Source organism: Osmia bicornis, chromosome 2 (genome assembly GCF_907164935.1).
Source record: "Osmia bicornis bicornis chromosome 2, iOsmBic2.1, whole genome shotgun sequence".
NCBI lineage: Eukaryota > Metazoa > Arthropoda > Insecta > Hymenoptera > Megachilidae > Osmia > Osmia bicornis.
The window spans coordinates 2,293,370-2,306,359 of NC_060217.1; the positions used below are offsets into that span (position 1 = coordinate 2,293,370).

The 12,990-nt window shown below is 33.6% G+C and overlaps 1 protein-coding gene across 12 annotated transcripts in view; it reads left to right on the top strand.

Moving 5' to 3' along the window:
• The window catches only part of LOC114874118 (putative mediator of RNA polymerase II transcription subunit 26), a 28,625-nt gene that overhangs the window by 12,113 nt on the left and 3,522 nt on the right, over positions 1-12,990 (top strand). For 11 of the 12 annotated variants that reach the window (XR_003789048.2, XR_003789049.2, XM_029183076.2 and 8 more), the window contains 7 exons: positions 11,335-11,452; positions 11,558-11,689; positions 11,897-11,920; positions 12,187-12,222; positions 12,351-12,515; positions 12,594-12,710; positions 12,802-12,875. Coding sequence is in view for 10 of the 12 variants with exons in the window: in XM_029183076.2 (XP_029038909.2) it covers positions 11,335-11,452; positions 11,558-11,689; positions 11,897-11,920; positions 12,187-12,222; positions 12,351-12,515; positions 12,594-12,710; positions 12,802-12,875 (666 nt within the window). In the remaining 2 variants the exon portion in view is untranslated. The remainder of the gene's footprint in view (positions 1-11,334; positions 11,453-11,557; positions 11,690-11,896; positions 11,921-12,186; positions 12,223-12,350; positions 12,516-12,593; positions 12,711-12,801; positions 12,876-12,990) is intronic. The other variant, XM_029183079.2, reaches the window with a different exon arrangement.

Below are 12,990 nucleotides of genomic sequence, written 5' to 3' on the forward strand. Positions count from 1 at the left end.
TATATGTTGCTTTGCTTTGTGTTATTATATATGTTAATTTGTACTTATTGTACACTATAAATGGCGTTCGAAATGCCGCGTTTTATCATAAAATTCCTGCAAGATGAATTTAAAGTAATTGAACAGATAAACTTTATTTTAGAAGCACTATGTATATTATTTCTTATATGGAAGAATATTGAAGTGGTAACAAATTTAGTTCCATAATATGAAAACTTAGATGTATTATCATTATTATCGGGAAAGGAGTTTATTTTAATTTTTAGGATATTTAAGGTAAGTTATGTAATAATGTACATAAATGTTTCAGTGTATTTTATTTCATATTCTTCTATTTGATTATTACTGCTATTATTATTACATTTAATTCTGATAATTCCTATACATTTATGATATAATTCTTAATATAGTTTAATATAACTAAACATATTTGAATATTATTCCTGATACTGAATGTTTCATTTCTCATGCATCCCATAAGCATGATAAATTTTATAGTTTATAAATACAATACTACTGTGTAGTATATTCTTATATTAATTTTTACAAGTTTATTTATTTGACTGTAGTAATACATTTTTAAAACCTGCAAAATTAATATCTCTAATTGAAATTGCTTACGTGAAAGTGTTTAGGTTTGATGTAAACACTTTACTTATGATAAAAATTTATGATAACTATATATCAAGCATTGATTAATTTTTGTTAGAATCATTTATGTAATCAATTTAGATTGTATCGTTTTAACAAACATTTATCAAACGTGTCAAGGTTTGCTATACATGGTAGGCATATTTTTGTGATGTGTAAAATATTTTTATTCATATAATTCAGAATCTTCAACATTTCTAATATTAGTTCTAATATTTTTTCGTGTATACACGATTTATAATTATGGTGTTCAAATTTGGCGCGTGAGCGGCTTTTCCCCCCTCTTTCCGGTAAGTGTCATGGCGGCGCCGGCAACTCAAGCTTGCATCGCGTTACGCGTTAGTCACGCGTGTGCGCTCGTGACGTTTGGATCGTTCGGTAATTTTTTAACCGTGTTGCCTTATCGTGTTTGCTCAATTATCAAGTGATTTTTTATATACGAGTGAAGTGTTACAAGAGTAGTGAACAAAATAGAGTGTAAATTAAAATAAAACGAAACGCGTATCTATGGTTTATCAAGATATCAATTTAGTGAATAGGTATACGTTCAACGGTGAAGTACTGTCAACAAAGAGAGCGTCATATCGAAGACTTTAATAAAATTTACGAAGCACCACATGGATATACCGATTTTTTTATATTTTTATTGAGACCTGCTTGAAATAAGGTTTGATTAGATGAATTAGCAAAATATATTATCAGCGTTAGTGTCACTGTATTTACATATATTCTCATTTAAGAAATTAAATGTCTGCTTTAAAGCTCTGAAGCGTCTCCCTTTAGAAAAATTCATTTTTCTCTACAGATAATAATATTTAGGTGAGTTGAGATGATAACATCAGGTGACTCACCCTGTATACCGCAGTATACATGTAAGGCAAAATGTTACCGTAGTATGCATTGGATTTGTTTAAAATATAATTTTCATGTAGGCTCCCTCGTACGTTATAATTTAATTGCGCTTTAATCGTGTATGCTGCATGTACATTTACCCAAATTTTTTTCTGATGAATGTTTGAAGGATGTACGCCAGTTTCTTTTCATTCGTCATTCGTAGTTTACTCTAAACCGTAATGCATTAGAATCGTAGAAATTACATTGAATTTTTTTCAATTTTGCCCGGATACTATTTTCCATAACGTTACGTTATGGAACCACGAAAGCGTTAAATAGTACTAAAAGTATTGACGTGACTAGGTATTACGATCTTATGCAAATAAAATTAAATATAAAATTTTTAAAACGTAAAATTATGAATAAAATTGTTAAAATTAAGTAACACCGGATACCTGATATTTTTACTCCATTTAGGCAATTTAGTCCACCCTAGAAAAAGCCCTAGTTACGTCAATCAAAAGTGCTCGAAGTAAATCCAATCGTATTTTAATACTGTTTGTACTGATTTTGTCTGAAATTTGAAGATTCGTGTTGCTCGTATTTAGTTCGTTTAATGTCCCTCGTCTTTTCAACAATTTTTCACTTATGTTTAATAAATTCTTACCTTATAATAAAAGGCATAAGGATTAATTATGTTTTTCATTTGAAGTGAGTCGACTGCTAGGATTCCTTTGCTTTGTTAAAAACAATTTATGTTGCTTTTATGTTTCGTTCGCTTTTTAACTCAGATATCATTTAGGCGCGATTTAAGATTTCTTGAAATAACGTTGCGAAAAAGGCAAAGCATAGAATTATGTATTTATAAAGTAATCGTCAGATGAAACAATGAACGAGAGAAGTTTGCGAAAGGAAGAACTATCCTTGGATTAAACAAAAGAATCCCTGGGAAAGAGCTGTTTTATTAACAGTAATGACAGAGTTTCGTCACGCAATTCCCTTTAATATAATCTAAAGAAACGAGCGTTAGTTGCGTTGAACTTCTCTCCTTGTTTGTGTTTCTTTCAGTTTCTGTTCTTAAGAGGGCATATACACGTCTAAAGTCCAAGAAGCGGTCAATATTTGTGAATTTTTTATAGAAGAAATTGGAACGTTATTTTAAGAAGTACATATGCTCCCTTAAAAACATCCAATTTCAATTTGAGTCTATTAAAAAGTAGTCACGTGTGATCCGCCATATTTAGTTACACTAAATCGTTATAAATTCTGCATCATTTTATCTCCCTATAAAAATAATAAGTCATAGATCTCATTTAAACAGTCCATAGTATTCTATAATAGTACATCGAAACGGTTCAATTTTCATTCGTATGAAGAAAATAAAAAAGAACGCAATTTCGCTATCAATTTTAAGGTTATAAATTGGCATATGTACGATACGAACAGATTGGAATGCGCAGGCGCACGCGTTGTGGCGCGAAATTCAAATGTTAAAAATATTGAAACAAAGGCAAAATTGAAAGACGTCAATTCAGCGATAGTATTTTGTGTTCTAGCGCGCTAATAAAGCGAGTGAAGCAATTGCAAAGCCCCGATGAGGACTCCGCGGGTGGGGACTACTACCAGCTGACATATCCTAACTAGCGACCACAACCCGCCGGCCCTTCTCTGTCGACTAGCGAAAAACCACACTAATCGCAGTGACTAAGTCGGCATAATGTTGAAAACACGGACGTACACTTTTAGACAGGGACACTGATAAGCCGCATACGAGATATAATACTCTTCGATAGAAGAGAGAGAGAGAAACATAAACAAAATGGCGAAAAAATATCGTGACTCAGTTCATTCCATAATATAGGGTTTTCCAAAATGGCCTTTAGGTTTCTTTTAAATAATAAAATGCGATGAAACCAGGAATTTTTAAAAAAATTCACTTAATTTGGAGATACTAATTTATGCTAATTAAAAACTAACAAAATTTTGATAAATGACTATAGTCGCCTTTAGTAACGAAAGGGTTAAAGTTTTAGATTCTTTTGGGACACCCTGTATAAACGATGGACAACAGAACGCTAGCACAAGTAATAGATGACGAGAGTAATAATGACGATGAGGTATTGATGATAACACGTAGCATGTGTGGACGATAGAGATTATTTTTCCAATTTCATACAAGTCTCCGTCACGTCCGACAAATTCTTTCCTTGTCAAAAGAAAAGTTCCAAAGTTAGAACCATTATCGGTTCGATCGTCCTTTTTCAGTGTGTTTTCTAGTCTCCTAGATGAACTAATTAATCGTCGCTTAATTGATAATAATATTAATACATATACGCAGAATTCATACTCGATTTCCAATATTAATAATTACATACGAGTATACTAATTATTATCGTAGGCTGCAGATATACTTAGCTATGATCCTTGGAAAAGTATTATTCAAGGAAATGATCGGCGACAGCTTAGCGTTCGTTTTCGAGTTCATTTCTTCTTTATACTTTTCTTTTAAATGAACAGCATGTTGTAAAGAATATTATTGCACGATTGCCTCCTTTATCCGCTTTGTTTCACTGTGATTTCCTTTTATTTCACTGTGTGAATTACTCGTGAGTTTCGTACAAATATACAGGGTGGTTCACATAAATTGAGCACCTCAATTATTAGTAGTTTAATTAACACTTTCTTTATCATAGAGGGTATAAGTATTTATCCTTTATGATAAAAGAATTTTTTATTGATTAAAAAAAAACTCGTAGTTGCCATGGCTTAAAAATATGAACGATGAAACAAATATCGATTCAAATTTTCCCGCGTATACAGTTGAATGTGTATTTGGGCCTTCCCCTACGACGCCATTTTCCTTTGGAAAGCGCGTCGTGCTTGTAGGTAAGGGACAGTATTTTAACATTTTTAGTTTTAAACATTAAAGAATAATGAAGTAGCGTGTAATTTTGAGTGGAGAAATTAAAGATTTGATTTAAAAGAACCCTTACCGTGGTGCTTGAAGTTCAATAACGAAAATAAGTGACATCGTCAGGTTAGGTGAACCGCCCTGTATAGGTAAGTACGTGAGAGATGATATGAAATATTAGTTTCCTTTATCTTAATGTATAGATATTGGTGTTATCGTAGAGTTTTAGTAAAAATCAGTTCGATAATAGATTAAATTATCATTAAATTATCTCGCTAAACGCGCTACTTTTCTTTGTTTTATTAGATGTACATAAATCGTGCTTCATGTATCATATGTATTCTGAAACAAGATAAGATAGTTCTCTACTTTTACTCAGCAAATGTAATTTGCAATAATAATTATTAGTCATCCAATTATGATAACATATATCAATGTATATCTCCTTTATGTTAAGTAACAATTTCATGAGCAAGGGAATTAGTTTAATGAATCAAAGAAAATTAACAGGAAATTACCACCCTGTTGAGAATGCCTCTGCTAGAGCTATATTACACTCTGTAACCCTTGGAGGGATAAAATCCATAACAGCCCTTGAGTTTGTAATTACAGTAGCTAACTAACTGGAAAATTCTAGTCTCCCAAATTGATAAATACCCTCCAGTGTCTGGAAGGACACTTTGGGAGCTAGCTTTTTGCTGTACTCATATATACCTATTTGCCCTGTAGTACTCTATTAAAAAATTAAGCAACCTTTATGTCCTTCCTCCACAGAAAACTGAATCAATAATTTTTCTTATTATATTTCATTTGCCAATTTTATTAACTTCAAAATGTGAATCCATGATTTACTTTAGCTTAGTGTAGCTAGAGGGGATATATATTAATATATGTTCAAATATTTATTGCTCTATAATTAATTTACCATGTTATATGAACTCACCAGAAGATGCATTTAAACAGTGCTAAAACCCTGATAGGGTAATCCATAATATGCATAGTCTATACAATAATAAATTGCAGAGAATTTTAATGAATTCTCAATATTCTAGGATTAACTAATTCTAGGGATGGGTCAGATATCGTCTGAGATCAAATAGTTTAGCATTGCAATAAAACAGATAAATTGTGCCATTTACAATTAATCTTAAATCTATCTTTATTAACTAGAAATTGATTTTTTTAATTAATGACCTACAATTATTTTATCCATTAGCTTACATTCCGTTTGCAAACACATGCTTTGCAATTTTTTAGTTAATTAAAATGTTGCTCAAATTTCGTATTAATTAGCTTTGTATAGTTATTTTTAGAAAGAATGTACATAGACTTATGTTTTAGTATTTATCGTGCCATGAATACTATGCAATTGGAGGCGCTATTCCTTTGAGAATTGGTGAAAATATTGATAAAAATGCCGGGGAGAAGGTGCTAATCTATCTTAATTTGAATAATCAATAACGTTAGCGGTATATCTAATTTGAATCTTTAACGCGTTTAATGCCGGGTGGGTCACCGGTGGCCGAGATTGGAAATCAGATAAACTCGAATAATAGCACAAGCAACAAAAAAATATTTTAAATAACATTACCGTTATTCAAAGCATGAAATTACAAATTAACCAACGCGTTAATATCAAATCATGCGTGTAACCTTTATTTTAAAAATGAAATATTCAACTCGGTGCTTCTAAGCTTTTTGCCTATCAATTAATTTTTGAATGTAATTCAACGTGTGAGATGCCTGTTTAAAAAAACAATCGGATCTTCCTTACTATTCGTGTGTTACGTACCCTTAAATGGATCCTCACTGAACGTTAATGTTTGAAGAGTATTTTATTTCATTAGAGAGACGTTTAATTTCGTAATAGCTGTTGCGATTGTATCGATGAGATGTATTTATGTACGAGACAAATAAAGGCTACATTTAAAATCTTACGTGAAAATTCTTCAGCTGATGTTAATTTTATAAATTTATTCCTGAAATACTTTGGGATATTACTAAATTTTTTAAAATTTAGGTACAGTGCATTAACGCTGGTAAAAGAATTTTACATTTTATCGAATAACAAATCATTAGTAGATAATTGTGTTTATAAGTTAAAATTGAACACCCTGTATAGCCATTTAGAGGTTGACACCGCGAGGAGAACGGTAATAGCGTTCGCAGTTTGCCTCTCGTCTGGCGTTTAGCGAGTCGTAGAAGTAGAAAAGCGACGTGAAAAAAGGGATAAGAGAAGTGTTGGAACGTCGAGGAAGAGGAAATCGCTAGAACGGAAGGGAGTATCGTAAATAGACGGCACTAACGGTGGGAAAAGCGAGAGAAAAGCGAGGTGAACCTCGGGAATCGTACCGGGACCGGTTCAAAGAGGCAACGAACGAACAATTATAAACCCCGGTTGCTTCCGGGAGGAAAAACAACGTGGTAAACGCTGCTATTTCGTAATTCATCGCGATGCACGCTGAAAAACTTCCTAAATTAATCGTACGCCTGTGCTGCTCGTTAAGAAAACTATTCTGAATAATCCTTGGACTTGAAAGAATGCAGTTGAATGAGAAGCAATAGAGGACGATTTGAGAGGTGTTTCTGATTTACTGAAAAGAATTGTGAAGATTGAAAGAAAAAAAAAAATGAAGGAACCATCCGTGACGAAGAATACCACTTCAAGATCAAATCTTTCTACCGCCAATGGGTAAATAGTCCAAGCAATGTATAATATATTTGCAATATTATTCTCGTGTATTTGTGTGTATTGTAAAAAATAATATTTTCATTACACTTTGTAGTTTTTTCATAGTTTTAGCAGTTCTTAGTAGAAGAAGAATTTTTAAAATTCCATTTTATATTTTGAAAGTTGTATTAATACTTTCATACGTAACAGTCGCCAGGAAACTTAGTTAATTACTCTAGTATGTTATGAAGTTACTATTGCGTTGTATAATTAGAGAAACCTGTATGAATCAGGCGATAGTATTCTCTGATATACGAAGGAAAAGAAACATACATAAGGTAGCGTTTTTGTTTAAATGAAATGCGAAATATAATAGCCATCGTGAACACCAAATTATATGCCATTTTGAAAAGTTCAGTACCATGAAAAAGTCTTTTCCAAATAATGCTGAATTATCTTTATCAGAAATCTTAAATTTTATTAACAAGAATTTCATAATTCCGTTCTCCTATCTTTTTATTTTTTATTTTTTTAAATTTCACGCAATAACAGTACACGTAACCGTAAACTTTATTAATGCATCTTGCAAGAAGAAAAACGGTATTCCTTCGAACCATTAGATTCTTTAGTAGCGAAATCGAAATACTGCGGATAACGAACGCATTAATTTATGCTAAGCGGAACGATTTCGACGTTAATTAGAGCGTCACTAGTTAACCGAGTTTTTCTTTATATTCTTCCTTTATCGTTCCTTTTTTTTAAACGATTCTTCGCTTTGCTTTCTTTATCCAGAATTGAACTTCTAATTTTCTATTTCTCTCTCTAACGACCAAGTACGCTCGCGATCGAATCAGGCTTTTCAACGTTGAAAAACATCGTTCGTTTGAATGTTACTCAAAAAGATTCCTCTGAAAAGCACACAGTTTTACTCTCGTTCGAACCAGCCAGAAATGTATGATATGCTAATGGAGGCCGTAAAATACAGGATGCGGCGGACTTTTGTTACTCCAAGCAGTATAACCTTCGAAACTTTCTGGCAAAGGGTAGTGGTTTTCAGCAGTCTGCCTCGGGAAAGGGCATTGCCAGGGGGATGAACTTCCGCCGTTGGGGTGGAAATGACTTGTGAGAGTCTGCACTCTCGGCTAATCGATCGAGTACGCTACAGACATTAATTGCTAATTACTCGTTACTCCTGAACCAGTCTGCAGTATTTTCAGCAAACATACATTTCCCATTTTTCTTTTGCAATTATAGAAATACAATCTCATTGTAAAAAATTAAATTTACCTTGAAATCTTTGGAACGTCTCCATTTCCGGTTGCGTCTCCTGCGATGGTCCATTCGGTGCAATTTAATTTTTCTTAATTATATTCTTCTCTATCTTGTACCATTTTCAAGATACATCTTGGCAAAATGGCATGGGACACCCTGCGTGTATGTCACGAATCAGTGGATTTCAAGTTTGTTGCGGATCGATTTCAATCCGATTGCGGGGTGAGGTTATTGACTCATAAAACGTTTAAACGCGGCGGGATATTACTATTCCGTCTGGACGGGAAGCGAAAATTGAGACGACATAAATTCACAAAGTTGGCAGCGAATTGGTAGAGGGAGAAAATCACCGTCTGTCCTCCAGGTGGAAAAGAGAGGGAATTGGCTAGAAGAGACGCCAAACGCTATGTAGTCAAGGGGTCGAAAGAGCAGAAGAGCAAAAGTATTGATCGTTTGCTCCATTGGCGAGGCAAATCTGAAAGAATACAAAAATTTCAAGGTTGAGATATTTGGTATAATTTTTCGAATTTTCTATGTCAACGTGTATTCAATTTTATATCGTTCCATGTGGATAGTATAAGTAGCGGGGGTGGTAAAATGTTAGATTCTTGAATCAGAGATTAATCCCCTGGGTATACGAAATTTAAAAAAAAAATACAAGCAAACATTTATAAACAGAATATGAATTTTAAGATTCTTTATTAATTAAAAAATTAGAAAGCAATAAGACACGTTGGTTGAATTTTCAACAATTTCGTTTACCCGCCATCCCATGGAATCCTCCCCTTCTCCTTTAGCGCAATCCTTGGGATATCGAGCGCAACGCCGTAATCGGTTTGCGCAAGTGCGAAAGAGCGACGTAGAAGAGGATGTCCGGGTAGCTTTGCTACCGTTTCGAACAGTTGGACACCGGCTTTTTGGCAAAGAAATTTCGTCTGTCACGTGCTCTCGAAAACGATCCGATCCGTTTCCCGCCAATGGGTATTTCAAGGTTTACCGGTGGCCACCATAAACGCAGAATAACACCGCATTGCGCAAACTACAGTGGGGATTGAATGAATTATTTAAATCTGTGCCAGGATTGTATGTTCGTGATAAGAAACCATGTTTCGTGTTCGTCCGACAGCTTTTCCTTCGTGACACCGAACGTTCTTGATGGATCTTTTACCCTTTCCTCCCTCCCTTACACCCTGTTTTCATGATCCAGATTCGTTTTATCGAGGTTGGTGGTTGACGGCAACAAAGTATTATAAAAATAACACCGGAGATTGAAAATGTATCGTGGTACTTTTTGTTAGAAATAAAAATTGATAATTGACTGTGCACTCGATTGTCAGTGATAAATACTTATGAAAATAATATATGAATTCTTCTATTTTTAATAACACTTGAAATAGTGAATCATACTCGTTGGAATTGTTATTGCGTAAGAAGATATTATTCGTGTACACCAGACTACGGAATTTTAATTAAAAAGCATGGAATTAAGGTTCTTTCTATTTAAACGTATTAGACGTATGAAACTCTTTTGAAGGACACTTTAATTCTTTTTAATTCACCGAAGTCTGGAGAAGAGTTTCGCTGGCAGACCTCTTGAAAGTATCTCAATGAATGGGTACTAGATTATTTTTAATTAATACAACTCGTTTATATCGTCTAAGAATATACTTTAAGTATATTGAAAGTAATTTAGATACAAAATAATATAATTTTTAATGATCACGTATTATAAAATTCAATATAACAAATATATGTCAATTCAAATTTTCCCGCGTAAGCGTGGTGATCCGCCGCAGGCCTATATATAGGGGACCCCTTTCGCTACAGCGGCAGTCTCCCCGGCGATGCCTACGGGGAAGGATGGGTATCAGGGGTATCGCTATTTTCCTGAGGAAGTTGGATTTACATTTGAAGATCAACCTATCATATTCTTAACATGTTAAGCTTCACAGTAGAAATGTCCATGTATAGTCGGACATATCCAACACTTCACTTATCAAGGATATAAATAATTAATCTTGAAATTTAAACTTTTCTTTCATTAAGAAATTTCCTTTTGATAATTACAATCGTGCATTGTATTGTAAAGAATCTGTTTCATTTTTTACCTTGAAAGGAAACATAGAGACTTGTTTATAGAATTCTTTTTTTATCACAATTATATTTCAGCGGCTATAGCTAACTGCACCTGGAATAAATGTAAATGTGTAACTCTTTGAAAATCAATGGCCTGTGTAACCGTGTGCCCATTTCTAGGAATATAGATTTCTTCGCAGTACTACTTCATACCATTGTATCTTACAGTTATTAAAGATAAATATCGAAGAAATAAATTTCCTTATCAAAATGTCCACAAAAGCCGTATTATAAAATCGTAGATCAATCAGGTGATTTGGCGATAAAGAAAAATATGTTGAAAATCGAGGAGAAATAATTAACATTCATAAGTGACTCGATGTGGTTAATTGAGTGTAATGGCATCGTCGATACCCGAAGGGTCAAGGGGTGCCAAAAAACGAACTACCTTAACCGGAAGATCTCACGCACCAAGCGGAAATACAAAACACGAATCTAGACTCGTGTCGAGTGAACATTGCGAAGATGGTCTTGATTCTGGATTATCTTCAGAAAGTTCGACACCAACGATCGGTTCACCGGTACCAAGACAACGTAAAGCCTCCAGCAACCCCATTAATATCGTCAACCCTTCTTTGAAATCAAACGTTGCAAGGTAGTTTCGTTTCTTCTAACGATGATTCGTTTTAAAAAATTAGTATATTTTGCAGATGGAAATTGGAAGAATTTTAAACGCAAAGGAAACACGTTGTAAATAATTTAATTACAGGAAGAGATAATTATTATTTTTATAATTGTAAATTATTACTGTTTTTAATTGTGATACAATAACGCAATTCTGCTTGAATCAAAGGACCATTCATTTTTTTATCATTCTTTTATTATGCTTGTACTGACTTTCTGCTCTATTTTGTTTCAGAAACGAGTGCGATAAGACGACAAAGGTATGGCGAAACAGATCAGTTACTGATACACCACGTTCTGTGGATAACTTACGTAATCGACAATTTTCCAGTCCTTTGAGAACATCGAGAAATGTGAGTAATTTTTTCAAATTTCAGTTTTCATCATTATTTTCTGTTACGAACAGCCAGCCATTAAATTCATATAATTACTAATTGACTAAATAATTAATTTTTTAGGTCCATTCACCGAGTCTCGATTCTGGAGATGAAGGAAGTCTCCGAGTTGATCGTAATACGTATCAACACATGTTTCAAGACATTGTTTCGATTAAAACAATGCTTTTGAAACTGAAACGGGTACTTCAGGAGGTACTATAATATTTTTACATACACGTATTTATATAAATCAATGTTAAAGCTTGTTTCATAATTAAATTTATAATTTTATTTATAAAACACGTTCTTTTAATTTGTATCATACACACACGTGTGTTGATGTTATGCTTCTTCATTAACACGCAATTCTTCTGTTTTGTTCTTTTCATTATTGTCATCAACCATGATTTTATCTTCAAGTCAGAAGAGAACGGTTTGACGAGGGTATGTTATATTTATGTTGTTTAATTGCATACGTTATTTTATTGTTGCTTATTGTATATTATGTGTAATAGTAATATCTTGTAATATTTTGTAAAGGCCCAGGGTGGGCTTGGCTCCTTCAGCGTTCTAAGATTATAAAATTTCAAAATCTTAATTATTCTGACACTGTTAATAAGCCTTAGGGACCTGGCCCGCCCTAGAAAAAATCTTAGTTATGCAGATACTATAATTTATAATGAATAATGCGATCTATGTTGTCTCTACAGACAGAAACTCTCAACCCATTCGATAATTCTATGAAGGTTAGTAATATCACTTTACATTATTTTTAATTTCCTTCTATATTTATTCAACACTTTTACCTCACTTATCCCTAATAAATATTGTAAACGCAAAAGCTCAGGGTAAAAGAAGTTCGCAAAATTTTTAGAATGGTCTCTTCTACAACCTGAACGAAGGGAACACCGCCGATGTGAGTACCTCTCCAGGAAGTGGAGGTAATAGCATCGCGGATGAATTGGCTGATTTACGTAGACAGGTTGTGTTTTTGCAAGGCCAAGTGGAAGACAGAGATAGAACTATACAAGTATTACAGGTAAAAAGTTTGTAAGATAGAATGTCTCACGATATCTTAGAATCAGGGTTCCATTATACAAAATTTTATACTCCACAGTTCCAAATATCAAAACTTCAAGGACCTAATGGCAATGATGGCCAAACATGTGCTTTAGCAAGTAACCATAATAATGTTAATCCAGATACTTGTAACGCAGCTACGCAAACGGAAAAGGTACCTTTATGTAATCCAATCTCAACAAAGCGTACTCGAGGTTAAAACTTATATACTGTTTATTTATTGCACGTTTAATTTATGGGTACAGACACGTCCAGTGTCGGCGGGACCTTCACTGGTGCAAACACCCCCACAGGACGACGCTATGTGGCCTCTAATTAGGTGAGATTCTTTTGTCACTTGATTTTTATCTACAAAATCTATTTAAACCTAACTCTGTCTATATCAGGATAGTCATACTAAACGATAAATTATTAATAAGGTAGTAATAAATATT